Raw genomic sequence first — 17379 nt, forward strand, 5'->3', positions numbered from 1 at the left:
CTGAACAAGATGAAGCCAATGGACTCGACAGCAGCCCTTCTGACATCATCATTCACATCACTCACCTTAATTAAGATAAGCAAAGCAGTCAAATCACAAAAGCTGATATTGAGACTCTGCAATTAACCTTAATGATGTAGCTTACTTACTACTCACATTATGAGGAATATGCTCTAATATCACACCATCTAATAACTAAAGCTTGTATAAGGTGCCACCTACAGGACAACAAGTTGTTCACACCTTTGAAGTGTGTTGCATTTGCAAATGTAGCCACTGAAAACACAATGAATGGCATATACATAAATAATTAAACTGTAATGTCATAATCTTACTCTTTTTCCTTGTTAAAATGAAGTGTTGCAATGTTAGCCCTGCAGTGAATTCAGGTGGTTCTAATAATTGGTACTGGTTTTAACAAAAGATGATGTCTGAAGCTAAAAGGATTCAGAACCTTTAGTACAGCTTCAGGCACAAGTAGGAAAACACTGATGTCCTATGTTAAAGCTGAATGTGAATCTTATGATTTAAGCATGGACAAATATTTCACTCATAATAGAAAGTTATATGGATTTTTCAAACAAACAATCACAGTATTCAACTAATTTGAATTATGATGCCAGCCACAGTTGTGCAGCCCGGGCCTGTCGGCATCTGCTTCGCTGCCAGCATGATAAACTTAGTCTTAGTGCCTTAGTGAAATAATGTGTTGTGAAGAGGGCCAAACAGGAAACACTCACAGCGACATGTAGCAGGCGTCGGATGGCTTTGTTGTTTCCAGAGCCGCAGTAGGCCATGCCCACCGTGTACATACCAGAGCGCCGCAGGATGGGGTCCTATCATAGACAGTGAAGCAAAGCAGAGCTTTGAAACTTATCTGACTGTATCTGGATGCGCAACCACAATCAACATAGTTTGAGTAATTTCCCACATCAAGTAGATTCCTGGCACAGAGTACAGAGGAAGAGCCTCACGTGTGACATGAAATACACACACAACCCAGGTTTTTGAGGACATGCAGGACTCAATAGATCAAATATTGGAACTGCACATTATACCTTCCATGCTTATGGAAAGTAATGACCTAGTAAGATACACTGAGATTATATTTAAGTACCCTGCACTCTTCTTCACAAGGGATTAATCAAGCTCATGTCATTCCATTTCATATCATATGTATTGTGTTACTGTGTGCATAAACTGCACCAATGCCATGAAAACAAAGTACTGCAACCTTCATTGTTGTTGGAAAATAAAAACAACTCAGAGCTAATGATGTACATGACATGCTTTCTGATGGCTTCTCAGCCTTACCTTGTCTCTGCAGAGGCTTTCAATGAGGGTATCAGCCTCCTCCATGCGTCCATACATGACCAAGGCAATCCCCACTGCCAGACCACGCAAGATCTTCTCGTGCTGTGTCTCCTGAGCATAGCCTACCATGTCCTCAATGGCCTGGGCTGACTTTGAGCCCAGCATGACCAGACCCAGGGCCAAACCTGCAGCTTCACCTGAGAGGTTACATGATATTGTCAGCATGGCTTGTTTTGTTTTTTTCGTCTTTTAAAAATCTACTAAATTATACTTAACAGGACTGCATATCATAGATGTTGGTAACATCAATATTCATAGCATACTAGACACCTTTTTGCTTCTATATATTTGTTTAGCTAAACGTCATTCTTTCAAAAACACAATTTTCATTTTCAAGCATTTCAAAAAGGGCTTCTTTTTTTTAATAAGCAGAGTAGCGAGGATCAAAAACTAGTTAGCCACCCTGCAATTCAGAAAACCTTTCTGTTGTGAGTTTAGTCCAAGGCCTACACACCAGTAACAGCATCATCCTGGTACAAGTTGGACTTGAGGAGGTCGTAAACATCCTGTCTGGCTGTGCCCAATGCAGCCAAACCAAGGCCAAGGGCGCCACCATGACGGACAATCTGTGAAACAGAAGAAGAAAATCGACCATGAGAGATGAAAAACTGAAAATATAAATGAACCAATTGACAGTGACTTAAGCCAGCTGCTTGTCTCATCTACAAAACTTAAACTAAAACACTATATTTTTTTGTAGACACAAACTCTACACAAAGTCTTATTTTATTACTTCAAAACTGATGATTCTCTTCTTTCAGCAATCATTTCATGAGTCACATTCAAGCATATATTTGACAATGAACCAGCATTCCAAGTAAACGTCAAAAAACTCACATCATTGCTGGCGTTCTTGAGCTGACTGAGCAGGTAGTCAATGATGTCCCCGCCATGGTTGGCATGAATGAGTCCCAGAGCGTACAAGCCTCCTCCCTCCTGGTAGGCCGAGCCAGGGGAGGTGTCTTTGGGCAAGTAGGTGGCCATTAACTGGAGAGCCTCTTTCTCATGACCCTGAAAAACACAGCATGTTATGTTCAAAATTGAATCTGGAATAAAATTTGTTACGTTTTTTTGATTTGCACTATATTATCATAGTGACATAAATTTACCTTGTGGATGACACCCAGACTTGCTGTGGCTGTGAACTTTGCCCAATTGGTGGCTCTTGCAAGCCATTCCAAGTTTTCTCTACAAGGTCGAACAAAAACCTTTGAGAAACATACTCCATGTGACATTTAGACCAATCTCTCTATGCAATCTATGAAACATGTGTTTCCATTGTGACTGTACAATTACCTGAGGAACTGGTCACTTGTGGTTCCTGTGTGCATGAAAGAGTTGGCTATTACTGTGGCTGTGTGGCACACTGAATTTCGGACTGCATCCTGGAGTGACAGAGGAAACAAACAAAAAAGGTCAGGAGGAAGCTGTATCAGCAAATTCAGTGACTTTGCACAATCTGCAGTTCATCTGACTGCCACTTTTGTTCTCTAAGCCATTCATCTTGTTGCGAGCCTATATTACCTTTGTGTTTTTGAGGATCATTAAATCTGTGTTGTTATTTCGGATTAGAAACTGTAAATGCAGCTCAATGGCCATCTCCCCACTAAGGATTTTGATCATCTTGGCGTTCTGGTCTTTGGGCTCATCTTTCTATAAAAACAGAGAGGCAATATGATGATTTGTCAACCAAAACAAAGTTGCTCTATTTCAACACAGAAAAAATGATGGGGCACCTTGTATCACAAAAGTGCTAGAGTACAAAACAACCCAAAGAGCTTACAGTTTCTGCTGGTTTTCCAGCAGGGGAGCTGCCAGCCTTGTCATCTGTCTCCATTGCATCACTTTAAAACACACAAAAAACAACTTTCGTCAGTGTTGAATAATTTCATCACAAGTAACTAACTCGATGACTCAAATAAGCCTATGTACAGTTTCAGTTAGAAGCCCCAGGTCTCCCATTTATTCACTGTACTTGGCCTAATGGTCCATAAGATGTACATGTATATTAGAGTTTATTTAAACTATAATGTTAATGTCTTTAGTTAGATTATTTTTAGAAGGTATAAGCAATGCTATGAAACAGATGGACACCAAAGAACAAAGCGTGTAGGGCTCAATCCTAAATATTCTGACATTGAATTATCTGAACTTGTCCTACTGGTATTTTCAATGTTCAGTGTTCTTAGATAAATCTTTTTATGCCATGATTGGAAAGTTGGAGAGTTTTTAGTTACTTTCCTAGTAACTCATAGCCTAATAGAAAGTCTAAAAAGACATTTTCTAAAGCTTAAATCAGAGCCATTAGCAGTGAAAAGTCCCTAAGCCTTTGTGAACATGACCAAGACCCAGTGCTTCAGCCTAGGTATTAGTGTGTCTTTATCTCGCTTCCCCTGCCCACCTGTCTTTGTCTGGTGTGGACACAGTGCCAGTATTTGTAGAGCCAGGGACTGCAGGGATAGGTGTTCCAACGGTCCGCAAATTCTGGATCACAGAGGAGAGGAACTGCTGGCTGGCGCTCTCATACAGGTCAAAGCAGATCTGATAGGCCATCAGCAGGTTGTCCTCCTTCACTAACTTCTCCAGGATGTCACTTACAGCCTGCGGGTCATCCAGGAATATCAAGCACTAGAGAGGTGAGGAGAAAAAATTATTGGAGAGTGATTTTAGGTTCTGACTTTCTGACTTGTCTGTTCTGTTAGGAGAGGTGTTTCTATTCTTTAGCCTACCCCCATTGATATAATGGGGTGGCCAAAATAATAGAAACACCTGTCAGTATAACGCCATACAATTCAACAGCACCACAAACTACAGCCTCGAAAATTACCATAAAGTTGAATCAACACCACTCTAAAATAGTTTAAACAACTAAACATTATAACCTTTATGAAGGTAGGATTTCCTGCAGGGCTGTTGTATTAGACTGCAATAGTTTCAGCTAGGTGTATCTAATAAATTGGCAACTGAGTGTATATAACAGCAACATCAGCAGAATAAATATCCAAACCTACATCAAACAATGCAAGCAGTCAAAAAATTACATTCACAAAGTGTAAAAGAACATAAAATAATAAAATTCCCAGACAACAAACTAGGGCTGAATGACTGGTTCAAAAAGCACCGAACATCAAAATGTTGATTAACTTCTTGAATGCAAAGAGAATGTGTCCTAAAAGTATCCTTACAAACCAGGGTTTGTGTTGGAGAAAATATAAACTCAGTAAATCAAATATGTTATACTAAATACTAAAATATGTTATACTAAATACTAAAACTGATTAGAACATTTTAGAACCAATATATCACAAGAAGGAAGGATGGAAGGATTCATTACATTGGTCAGGTTATTCAGGGAGATGATGCATACAGTGTTTTTGAGGATCTGATTGTTACCTGACAGACATTGATGAAATCAGGTTTCTCCAAGTTCATGTAGAGCTTGACCAGCACCCGCAGCACCTCATTGCGGAACTTCTTATTCTGCATCAGGGACATGCACACCTTCAGGCTGTAGGCAAGGAGACCACTCACATCATTCTGCATGAGAGGAGAAAGAAAAAAGTAAGAATTATCAACATATGTCATAACAAGGAAGAACAAATTCTGTACAATCAACAGCAGTAATCAAAATCTGGACTGTACAAGTTATGTACTGTAAAATTCACCAGGACAAACATTTACTGTATTTAAATGAAGTAATTCTCGTAAACTCTGTCAAAGTTTTGGGGCATTATCATGCAAAGTATGTTAGACTCTTGTACTAGACTTGGGGTTATTCTAGTGAGTATTAAAGCTAGCAGTAGATGTTATAACAAACTAATCTTAAGTCAGCTGTGAATGACAATAGCGGCTTACCGATTCTAAGATGGTCTTCTCAAACATGTCAAGTCGCCTGGTCTCCAGGGCGATGCCAATGGCCTGCTTGTACTTGTGATCGTCTAGGCAACGCAGGAACATCTTGTTGACAATGCCCTCGAGGCGGGGGTCGATGCTTTTCTTCTCCTCGTCCTCTGGCAGTTCGGCATTCTCCACCCGCAGCTTGGTGTAGTGGTCAATGCATTTGGCTAGCAGCAGACAAATAAAAGGGATAAAAAGAGGGGTTCCATTTCACTGAATTCAATGATGTAATTCAAGTCAATATCTTATTCCCATATGTAATTCATTGGCTTTCTCTACCAGAAAGCCCTGGTAGGTTTGTAAACTGGAGGTAAGAAACATGTTTTTTTTTTCCATTTAAGTTATTTACTTCACACTGGCAAAAGTATCAGTGTCACAGCAGTATCCAAACAACAGAAATGTCACAATAACACTAAAGACGCAGGTAAATGAGGTCAAGTATTTTCACTCACCAATGATGGTCTCCACATATTCTGAGTCATCAGTGACATTGAAGAGATCTCCAGCTCCAAGAGCATAGTTCAGAGATTCCTCAAAGGCTCCGAGGTGGTAGAAAACCTTAGAGGCCACCAGGGCAGCAAATGCTCTGCTTCGAAACGTCTCATCCTCATACAGGACCTCGCTGTGAGGAGACAACAGATGGTTACATAAGACTGAAAATTTGGGCTAGCAAGAAATCTTTTTTTTTTTTTTTTTAAATCACTATTGAATGTAAATCATAAAATCTAAATGATATGTTCTCTGTCCCACAGAGCAGTTTGTGCCACAAAGCAGCAAACTTTGAAATTAGGAAGGATGCAGAGATCTGCTTAAGAAACCTTCTACTCAATCATACATGCTGGAAGAACATTCAGTACTCTACTTGTGATTATGAGGCACATTGCACGCTGGACTGCCCTGCTACATTTCGTCTGCATCTAGTGTATCAATACTGTCTTGAATGTGTCACCACTTGTAAGGCAGGTGATATTGTCACGCAACTAGTATACTTTGAATTAAAGTGAATGTTTCACCCGACTACAGAGAAAGAATGAAACTAGAAGCTTAAGTTATTGCTGCCTAATGTAACATTCTTATGTCAGTTATAGTATCCAAGATCATCAATAATACTTACATTTTATCTACTGATCCAGAAATTTCAGCCCAGAAGTCATTCACAATGGAGTTTAGCTTGTGAAGAGCAAACTCCTGCAAGTGAAACAGAGATGTTGTAGATACATTATTTACATGACATTTCTGTGTTAACAGACACACACTGCATTTTTTCATTACATGAGATCCAGTTTATTTACTCAATATCTTCCATAGTTTGGGGCCATGAAGGAAGCCGTGTTCAAGGTGCAGTCAGTATCGAGCTTGAACTTCTGTGTTATCATCACTCAAGTCTTATACTGGAAGACTGTAGAACGTTAGCTCTTAAGAAGGCTGACTACAACCACGATTATAAAATCCCATGGCCCATCTTGCACTGGAATTCAAACCAATGAAAGCAAATGCAGTACAGACAGATCAATAAATACTGTATGCCTTCAACTGTATGTGCCTCCTTTTCTGTAGAGAGAGAACATCATGCCACACTTCAAACCTCTAAGGAAACCTCCAAGAGCCACTCTTCAAACTGACATATAGTACTTTAACAAATGTGATTGAGTGAAACAGTTCTCGAAATTAAAGTTGTATTTAAATAAGCTGCTTGGTGTATTGCATGCATGACAAAAGGCTTTACAACTGGCTCCTTAGTAAACATTTCAAGAGGAGCCAGTGTCCTAAAATGAGTGCACTTCTGAATGGTGTTAAATTATCTCTGTATGGGAGCTAGCCATCTTCAGGCACCTGGTCCACCACTCTACAACCAGTTCTTACCTTGAGCTGTGGCTCCTCCTCATCAAGGAGGGAAATAATTCCAGCTAAAAAAAAAAAAAAAAAAAAAAAAAAAAAAATTACCATATAACATGTTACATATAACATGAGGGTTTAAGGACTTACATATTCAAATACAGTAATTGTTCAGAATAATTCCTTCATCAACAGACGTTAGATTCCAGTTGCATTTGATTAAAAGTTTACCCATTCAAAATAAATTTAAAGTTTAAAGTGGGATTATTCAAATACTAGGACACCAACTATATTTAATAAAAACACCTGCAGATTATAGCTAACTCCACAACTAACAGGAAAATCAGATGCTAAAAACATTGTAACGTAGCAGAAAGAACAGGTTCAATGGTCAAATCATAAGCTGTTTTGCAAAAAACTAATACACTGACAGTAGGACGTATTAAGAGACTAAAACTGAATAAAGGGATGTGATCATTTTAACACGTGTTTCTTTGGGAATTATTTCCAAGATGAAAAACCATTCTTGTGTTTATGTAAACATAAACTTGAACACCATATAATCAAAGCTGAATAGCTAGGACTCTGTAACTTACATTGTACTGAGGAGTTGTACAAGACTGTTAGCATTAGCGTTAAATGAACTTACTACGAAATCCTATATTTTAACAGCCGGGCAGTGAATAAAATCGTGGCCTAGTTATACCACAGACACATTGCGAAGAGTTCTTCCTTCCTGAAAAATATTTTGGTGGATTTATTAGCTATCACCGGTTAACGGCTGACAGACAACTGCTACATTAGCTGTGTGACTCAGCTAAATCAATGGCAGATAGCTAAAGTTACGGCTAGCAAAATGAGAACACTTTCTACGACTCACCGGCAGATGTTATCATGATTGGCTCTTTATTCCCTCCTCAGCCCCACGATCCTGGTTCGACGGTGGAGTTCCGTGTGTTTTTTTAGGGAGATAAAGAAAATAAAAGAGCTGTAGTATGTGGAAAAAGCACTGCAGTAAAACAAACGCAGCCCCCGCTAACTTCTTTTTGTCCAATACCGCAAGTCCCCTTCTAAAGGACCACCGAGTTGGCTGGCCTCTTTTTAGCCTGATTAAAAATACACAGAAATGTAATATTATCCATTGTATCCTCGTAGGTCGGATCAATTCGTAGTATCTTAATGAATATTATATTACGCGTTCTCATTGCATTTAAAAGGAATTATGGAAATACAGTTATTGAACGTATCCGATTTATGGACTGGCTTTTCTAAAAGTGGCCTATCGTGAATCAGTTATTTTGCCTCTGTACAGTTTACGTCTCAAACGACGATGTTCATGGATATCGAAGGTACAATGTGGCTGTGATGCCAGTAGTATAACAAAATATATGACAGTGATTAAGTACTGTATACCCAGTTGCCAACAAATCTCCCAGTATCCTATTTTTAGTCTGTTGAAATGATAGGCAGAGAATGTCCTTTTTAACACTGCTGCACACGCACACGCTTAAATGTGTTTATTTACATATTTATTTAAATGTACATACCAGTAGCATACATACATACGTAAAAAGTAGTTTTATCAATTTCTGTTACAGATAATGCCATTGTCAATAGCGCTCATCTAAGGAACGCAATTCTAATAAATTAAAGCGAAAAAAAATATTCACATTGCTTGACCATGGCTGGATTAAGCTGCTGGGCCCCTATTAATGAAGCAGGACCCCACTTAAGTACCTTATTATGTCAGTTGATGTTGTGCTTTGGTGATGTATATTCTCAAATAAATTGTCAATGAAATTAGCACAAACCAGATGACACACAACAAGCCTGGGGCTTTTGAGGCCACTGGAGTTCTGGGCCCAGTTGGTAATCCAGCCCTGTGCTTGACTAGGCTACTACCATCATGTTAAAGCAGTACTTTTACTGTTAACTTTCTAGCCTAGCCATACTGCAGTTTCAACGTGTACCAAAATAACAGACCCATCTATATCTAGGCCTATATCCAGAAAAAACAAGAAAAAAGAAAAACTGTTGTTAAATGATGTGATATAGTTCTTTTGACTAACTGATCAACAGTTACTTAAATCAGCCCCAAACACACACAGAAAATCCCTTTGTGACTAACCATTGTACATCAAAGACAAGGTGTAAATCAGCAGGATGGCAACAAATTTGACCATTTATACACACATATTGCTTCAGGGAGAGAATCATGTTGGCTCAGCAGTGGGAATATTGAGCACCATGAATAATCACTGTAACATGTAGTAAGGCTCTGTAGCACCATGAGGCTAACTCTCTCTTCACAGTAAAAACAGGATTGTCTACAGTGATATGCCTCCAGCCACAGATCATGTGTCATGACATCAGCTGCCTCCAGCTGATTCTCCTTCCACAGGAGGTCCAGCAGACAGGGCATTGGTTTTCAGAGGGATGCTTTCCTCTACACTCCCAGTGTCACCTGAAAACCCCCCCCCCCAACATATTTACTTTGAGTTTAATGAAATTAACATGATGTTAATTGTATTAACACAAGTATTTCTCTGCTCTCTCTATATATGCAAAGTGTTGAAACAAGGTGTCAGTCATGGCTAAATAAATTATTTCACATTATCAGACAACACTGTTGTGTGTAGGATCAATCTGATGGCCAACGCATTCCAGAAAATATTTTCTTGTTAAGTTTTTTTTTCTTTCAACTTGCCTTATGTGCTTCAACTTCAGTCAGTGATTTCCTGAATTTCCTGAGTTGGGGGTAAGTCACTGTTTTACCAAAATGCTAAATATTTTGTAGCCACACTGCATTCTGGCATTTTGAGGATAAACTGGTCTTTTTTCCCCCCTATATGTGACTATTGATCATCACTACATGCAATCTGATCCAAAGAGAAGCCCATGAAGAGTGAATGTGTGAATGTCTTTGTCTGTCTGTTGGCCCTGTGATAGACTGGTAACCTGTATCCATACCTTTTGCCCATGTAGTGCATTTTGGGTTAGGTTCCAGTACACTGAGAACCCTGAACAGGACTAAGATGGTGTATGGAATGGATGAACAAAAGAAAAGTTGAAAGAAAATATCCTGTAGGACTGGAAATTCCTGTATAGCTCAGTAAAACTGAACTTCGGGACGATGCTGCTACCTCTTTGCCTGCTGGTTGAAGAGTTGCTGGCCTGGCCTCTGGCTCCTCTTCTCTGAGGCCAGAACAAACATTGGAATGGCCAGAAAAGCGGGTTCCCTCTATCCCTGGTATTATCTGAAAGGCAATAATAAGCGTTTAACAATTTGGCAGCTTATCTAAGAGCCTAATTGTTTCATGAATGCTCCTTTTGTTCCCAGGTCTTTGCAGCCATGCCTGGGAAGAAAAATGTGTGCACAAATGTGTGGTCTTGTGAATGTCATGGACTGACCTGCATGGTGGAGTGCACTAACAAGTCACGACAGTGTTTGCCAAATATTCCTGCAGGAACTTGCACTGTGACAGTGCTCATTCACGAGTTTACAATGATCTTATCATAAATAAAAGTATTATATATACACACACACACCATGATATCAATGCCTATTGTATTGCTTTAGTTACTTCTATGGTTCTCTAAATTTATGGTTTACTTTTATCATTTGCTAAGGCATCGCCACTTTCCTACCAGTAATAAGTACATAGATGAGTTGTAAATTTAGTTCTGTTAATCTGTAGTTCCCAATTTTAGCAATTAAAAATATTTTATGCATCATCAAATCTGCATGGTGCCCTGGTGAAACACACCAGAGTTCAAATTTCACGTTGACAGGCATCCGCCTTGCTGACGTGTGCTTGAGCAAACAGAAAAAAACTTACCGAGTTTACATTATACTAAACTAATTGCAGGAAGAAAATAATGTTTGCTCTGGACTGATACGTATACAACTAGCCTACTTAAAGAACATGGACAATGTATGTTATTACACCTGCTGTTTGAGATGAATATATAACTTTGCAGGCGTTTTTCTTGATGCCGAGCATTTTTTCTTCTGTATTCGGGATGAAACAGCCGACCCATATTGTTTCTGGTGAATGTTTGTGGAACACTGAGCGGATCAGACGCTCCAGGAGTTGCGCACACTGATGCGTCTCGGCACTCTCCTGCCTGGTGCGTATTAATCCAATCAGAGCTGGTCTGGCGATTCGGGCACGTTTCGTACGTGCCTTTACGTCCCTTAAGATCTCTTTTAGGCACAGTTCGTTTGAATTTTTGTTGAGAAATGTCTGTCTGAAGATTAATATGATGATAGGAGAGTCTATTGTTCGCTTTGGGCTGTAAATGTTTGCCCTCCTCGTTGCTGTTCTCTGAACGTTGCCACTGCGCGTTGGCCGCTTCTCTTTCTCCCTGTCCTCTCCCACCGGACAGTCTCTCAAATCCTTGGACCTCGCCGTTAGAGGCATCTCATTGCTTTTAACAGTCTCTGCCTTGCAGCAAGTGTGGTTTGCACTTTCAGTATCGCCGTGACTGCTTAGCGGAGAAGAGTGGGTCTGTCCGATGCTGTTCGCCAGGCTGCCAGGAAACATGTCACGGACGAACTCCTGCAATATTCCAGCGTCATCCCCGTGCACCTCTTTACTGTCACATGCATCACTCACCACATAAATCCTCTCTTTACCTCCGATCAAAGCTATAATCTTCTGAAACTCCCTCTCCTCCTCGGGCAGCGTGTCCTCCTGGGAGGCCGAGTCTGCCATCCTTCAGCAATTACGGCTGCGCGGATCCGTTTTATTTACAATGAGCCGTCAAGCCATTCACTACCATCTTCCTGACCGGTGAAGTGCAGAAAAAAACTCCCTCATGGTCATCAGGAACACCCGTAGGGAGGGTGGGATAAAGACTCAGCGTCTAATTCTATTGGTTGGTCAGTTTAGTGGGCGGGCCAATTTTCAGTGACCGCACGCAACACAGGCTTGTTACAGGATAATGAAGTTAATCTTTAATGGAAAACTAAACACAAAACAATGATGATAAACAAGATCATATCAACAGCAACATCGGCTTCAAGAGGAGAGAATAGTTATTTTTTCAGGAATTTTTCATAAACAATCCAAGAGATCCTGGGATGGACTGTAGATGATGAAATCAGGGTGAGGAGGTCACTCTCTTTATTCCCACTATTCTCATTGAAAAGAGTCCTGCCTTGTTCTCTCCAATGTTGTAGATTCCTGGCTTCTCAACGAAAAGAAGAAACAAAGAGAGGACAGTCATAAGCAGTGACTTCAGCATAAGAGCTTCACTTGTCTAACCTGCTTTTTCTACATGATTGTTCAAATAACTTCAGCTACGCTTGAATTCTTTGTAAGATCAAAAATACCTTTCACCCCTAACCCCCCCACTAAATCAGCAGTCTAGAGTTCTTGAGACTCTAATCCCTAATCCACCCACTCCTGTTCTTTAATTAAAAGGTGCTGTCAGTCTGAAATACCACTGAGTTCATGAATTGAAATATAAATTAGATAACTTCAGCTACTGATTCTGTGGGTTTGCCTCATTGTTTACTGATGAATAAATGATAAACCAGAGGTTTCAGTCCTCGACCTTTAGACTGGCTGAACATTGATTAGTCGGGTGGTGTGTTTGTTGTTTGACTTTTCTTCAAACAGAATCTCAATGCACTTGTTTCATCACGTCATTGCAGTCCAACTGACTGACTGAGGTATCTGCTTCTCTGGGTATTTAATGTCTAACATATCTTGTATGCAAAATAAACACTGTTGATATTCATTTCAATCTTCTTTTTTTCACCAATAATGGTGAAAAATTGTAGTTGATCATATCTGTAATCCCTCCCAACTACATGCACAGCAGATACCACAAGGGAAAGCTGCAGCAGCTCACACTGAAATCATAAAACTACAGTTAATATCTGTGATCTCTGTTGCCCTTTTTGCTTTTTTAGCAATTTGAAGTGCACAATACGCATCTCTATGTCTTTAAAATTATTTAGGTGTGATGGTTAAGCTACTGACCTCTTTGTTCAGGGAAAGGAGGAGCTGAGGGTCAAGAAGCTCACTTGGACCAGTGAGAGAGACACGGAGACCTAAGCGAACTGGAAAAAAAGTGAAGTTCTCATATGAATTGTATTATAGTGATACTAAAAAGGCCTCGTTGACATTATCATCTTTGATCAGTAACATCAACTGAAATGGTTTCTACAAGTTTGCACGTGCCATCATTGTTGCAAAAAAGATGACACAAACAACTGTTTTGACAGCTTATATTCGGACCAGAATGATTTTGGTCTTTAATTAAATATCAGATATCAACCAGTCATTTCGTCTTTGGTACGCTGGAGGATGTTCATTATTCAAAAGATTAAAAGAATCTGTTTCTTTTCATGTTTTTATTTTTCATCTAAATCTGCAATAATATGTTTGTAAATAAATTAATCTTTCAATTTGGCAATACCATGTATCCCAGAGTTTCCTCCTTATGGAATCAAGTCAGACCACATTTTATACACACAGCAACACAATGTCCTTTCCTTTAAGAATAAATCATGATGAAACAAAAGTAACACACAAGATTATTTCACAGAAATTTTTTAGTGAAGATTTATAGTGTCCCACGATGGACTGACTCGAGGGATGTGGGCAGTTGTGGTAAACCCCTGAATGTCAGCTCAAAATTACACTGGCAGCAGTTTGAGCACAAACAGTATCACTACCAGTAGGTTTATCAGCCCTCAGAAACACATATCTTTGTTTTTATTTTTTTAATTTTTTTTTTCAAAAACTCATATCAGCCAAGGGATGGTACCAGGTGGGTGGATAGGTAGTGTCAGGTAGATTGTGAACTATATCAGAGTCTACTAAAATCATTTTCAAAAACTGTCTTGTGACTCTACAGAGAAGCTGATACTCAATGCCTTACCTTACGCGGAAAATGTTGCTTTAGTTTTTATGAGTTTCACTAACAAGTACTGATATGACTCAGATGATGCCTTTCTCAATTGACTAACAGTTTTAAATTAACTAAAGGATGTAGATAAACACTAGTGTAAAAACTGCCTTTTGTAAATGCTAAATAGTGCAGATGACTTTGCTCTGCACCCATCTGACACTAGAGCAGAGTGACACAAACAACAAAACATATTTGGAAATAGTTGGTCCAGGTCAAGTCATCTTCAGGTCACAGATAACATTTTATGAAAACTGCACAACCTGTAATTTTCTTGTCTGACACCAGATCTCTGACAGAAGAAAGATGAGAGGCAGTCAGAATCTTTGGAAGCAAAACAGAGTCTTCAGTGTCAGCGAAGGAAGAGCTTCTTCTTCTTCTTCTTCTTCTTCTGACATTGATTTCTGTCATGTTGGTGTCATGTGGAATCTGAAGTGGCATTGGCAAGTCTGTGGATACATTACCAAAAAGACAGGACATTTAATTATTAGGTTTTGGTTTTAATACAGTTAAAAAGTAAAATGTATAATGTCTGTGCTGATGGAATAAGCTAATAATAATAATAATAATAATAATAATAATAATAAGAAGAAGAAGAAAGAAGAAGAAGAAAACTTTACTTATAGAGAAGTGCTTCACAACAAGAGAAATAAAATGAACTTGGCCTAGTTTCCTCTTCAGGCAAGTACACAGAAACACTGATAACCTGTAGTGAAGGAATGCTGCAAGCATGGTGCTTGATCCTCCAATGACCTGGAGGCGGCTCCTCTCCACAGCCCAGACTCCCCCCAAGAACCTGAGACATTTTGTTTGGTGAAATTTAAGCCAACCGAATGCCACTGCAAAACAGTATCTCCAATCCTACAATTGTATGGATTTTCATTGTTATCTGTAACCTGGCAATGGCATACTTGAAACATTAGAGAAATTTTAAACTTCAGATGAGAAAAAAGCAACACAGTAATAAGAAGTCTGTAGCAGTGAAGGTACTTGATGTTAAACCAATTTTAGTTGACACTAACCAGCTTTATTTAAGAGCAAAGCCCGCCCTACAATACACGTAGACTGTTGGATATCATGATGTGATGTTCATTGCAATCCACGAATTTTAGTGCCATAAAATGCAGCATTTCCCCCTTGTTTCCATATCCTACCTTGGGTGCTTCCACCTTATTTTGTGATTTCCATTTCCAAGAACAACTTTCTTACAGGAAAGAGATCTTAACTTGTTCCATATCAGTCAAGGCTGGGTTTGGCCACAGAAAGCTAAATGGTTGGCAGTAATTGGGATGTGTCGATAACTCCCACTCTCTTTCACAAAACACAACTTGTCTTGTGTGACTCTGAAATATATATAATTTACAAATGGCTGTTCAGTATTTTTGGGTATATTTTCTCTTTAAAACGTTATGGTCATCATGACACTTTCAGAAACACTTATCACAAAAAGTCAGTGTGGCACACAGCACTGTCAAACAAAAAATCAAAAGTTTTGAATTGTTTTATAATTGCTTTTTTTATTTAAAAGTATAAATTGCTTACCAACAAGTATGGTTCCGAGAAGCAGTAAGAAAAACAAACGACCAAAATCAACTATGGTCCACTTTTTTAACTGCAGAGCCCCAAAACAAGCTGTCCTCTTTGTCATAGTGAGTAGAAACACACATGCAGTACTGGAGAAGGTGTTTCTGGGAAGAAACATTATAATGCCCCAGTTTTAAACAATACACAGTAGACCAGGAATAATGGGGATTACATTTCAGCCAGGTTTTGTCTCTTCACAAAGGCATGTGGGAGTGGTGGTCCGATGTGGGGAAAAAATACTAAAATGTTATCTGGAATACTTAATATATATATATATATGAAAGAAAAAAACTTCTCATGAAAATGAAGGCTAGTACAGTTTGTACTTGTAACTCAATATTACAACTAAAACAGAAATGAATAGTACAAGATACAGTGAAAACAAGCAACAAAATATTTAAAAAGTTTTTGATCTTCCTCCTAAAATCAGAGAGCTTTTCTAGCATGGAATGTTTAAGATCCATCAGACATGTGGAGGAATGATTTAATATGCATATACAGTAAAGCAACCAGCTCAGATTCATGTCACTGTTATAAAGGATTTGTTATCATACAGATGAAATAATATACAGCACATGAGTCATGAATAAGGAGGCAAAGCGTCATAAATCAAACATAAACCATATGTGAAATAATGACTTTCTGTGTACATATATCAAATCTACACAGACTTTAAATCAGATATTTCAAGCGTGATAATCAGTCTGATAAAGTTGCTTGTAGTGGGAGGGAGGTTGCAGTTAATGGAATGATACAGTTGTGTTTCCTGGAATCCATGTGCCTTTGTTATCTGAGGCAAGCTTTAACCGGACCACAGAACAGGTTTTTGGAGTTGTTATGACACTTCTAAAGTGGGAAATCCCTGAAAATGAGAACACCACAGTGTGTACTGAGCGGTGTGTACTGTGGCTATTATCAAAGTTTGCCCTGGCTTTACAAAACTTTATTCAGATTCCTTGATATAATCTTGCTAATTCTTTGACTTACTAACAACATATTGGTTGTGTGTGTATTTGTGTACGTGAAAGAGGTGGAGTGGTAGGGTAGGGGATGGGAAATTGAAAACATATCTCTTTTTATACTGTAGGTCTAGCTCTTTACATGGCAGTATGGCATGACGATCAACAGAGCAAATATCTGCAGCATCTTGTAAAATGAAGACAAAGTTAATGCTCTGATGGAGTGTCATCTGAAATGGAAAAAAACAGGATCTAATTAGCGTCTCTTTTTTACTTGCTTTCAAATATTTGGGGGAATGCAGTCATTGTCAGCAGGCAACATGAGAAAAATGTATCCATGTACTGGATACATTGTTTAGAATGATGATAATGACTACTGCTATAGATAATCTGCGCTGCACTCCTAGACCTTACCTTACATACCTACTGTATGTATGGATGTGCTTACACATGCATGCACTTATTGAGTTCTTCCACAAGAGGGCACTTCAGACATTACATTACATTGTTATGTGTTAGCAGTTAACAGTATTATGTCCCAATATTGCAAAATAAATACAGCCCTTGCAGTTTTTTTAAATTGTAGAAGGAAAGCGCATCATATTGGAAAAATCCTCTTCAGGAACAAACATGTGGTACACAGTACAGACAGTGAGTCTATGTGGTATGGAAGAGGCTTTAAGGGTTACCCTCAGTCAATGGCATTTACTGATGCTAGTCATTGACAGTAGCATGCAAAGGCAGATAAATACCCCAGCAGGCTACAGCCTTCTCAGTTGCAGGCCCCAGTCTGTGGAAAATACTG

At 39.0% G+C, this 17379-nt stretch overlaps 2 protein-coding genes across 5 annotated transcripts in view; both read right to left on the reverse strand.

The window, feature by feature from the left end:
* psmd1 (proteasome 26S subunit, non-ATPase 1) overlaps positions 1-8185 on the reverse strand; it is a 40781-nt gene extending 32596 nt beyond the window's left edge. Inside the window, exons 1-16 of the mRNA XM_044201085.1 lie at positions 7988-8185; positions 7135-7178; positions 6386-6459; positions 5724-5893; positions 5230-5438; positions 4768-4911; positions 3776-4002; positions 3158-3218; positions 2899-3027; positions 2671-2759; positions 2484-2562; positions 2212-2385; positions 1829-1940; positions 1315-1511; positions 741-836; positions 1-65 (exon numbers count right to left, since the gene is read on the reverse strand). Of these exons, the coding sequence (XP_044057020.1) occupies positions 1-65; positions 741-836; positions 1315-1511; positions 1829-1940; positions 2212-2385; positions 2484-2562; positions 2671-2759; positions 2899-3027; positions 3158-3218; positions 3776-4002; positions 4768-4911; positions 5230-5438; positions 5724-5893; positions 6386-6459; positions 7135-7178; positions 7988-8003 (1886 nt within the window). The 5' untranslated portion in view covers positions 8004-8185. The remainder of the gene's footprint in view (positions 66-740; positions 837-1314; positions 1512-1828; positions 1941-2211; positions 2386-2483; positions 2563-2670; positions 2760-2898; positions 3028-3157; positions 3219-3775; positions 4003-4767; positions 4912-5229; positions 5439-5723; positions 5894-6385; positions 6460-7134; positions 7179-7987) is intronic.
* Positions 8186-8609: 424 nt separating this feature from the next.
* On the reverse strand, positions 8610-15729 carry LOC122878366. Of its 4 annotated transcripts, none has more exons than XM_044201091.1 (6): positions 15574-15729; positions 14738-14827; positions 14295-14480; positions 13101-13180; positions 11057-12300; positions 8610-10364 (listed from the first exon to the last, which is right to left on the reverse strand). In XM_044201091.1, exons 5-6 carry the CDS (start codon positions 11823-11825, stop codon positions 10138-10140), a joined length of 996 nt encoding a protein of 331 aa, XP_044057026.1. In that variant the 5' UTR covers positions 11826-12300; positions 13101-13180; positions 14295-14480; positions 14738-14827; positions 15574-15729; the 3' UTR covers positions 8610-10137. The 4 variants fall into 4 exon arrangements, with proteins under 4 accessions (XP_044057026.1, XP_044057028.1, XP_044057025.1 ...); XM_044201093.1 differs by having other exon boundaries at positions 8610-9571; positions 10251-10364; positions 13101-14480; XM_044201090.1 differs by having other exon boundaries at positions 13101-14480.
* Between the last annotated feature and the right edge of the window lie 1650 nt (positions 15730-17379).

The sequence above is a fragment of the Siniperca chuatsi genome, linkage group LG6 (assembly GCF_020085105.1).
Source record: "Siniperca chuatsi isolate FFG_IHB_CAS linkage group LG6, ASM2008510v1, whole genome shotgun sequence".
In the NCBI taxonomy this organism is placed as follows: Eukaryota; Metazoa; Chordata; class Actinopteri; order Centrarchiformes; family Sinipercidae; genus Siniperca; species Siniperca chuatsi.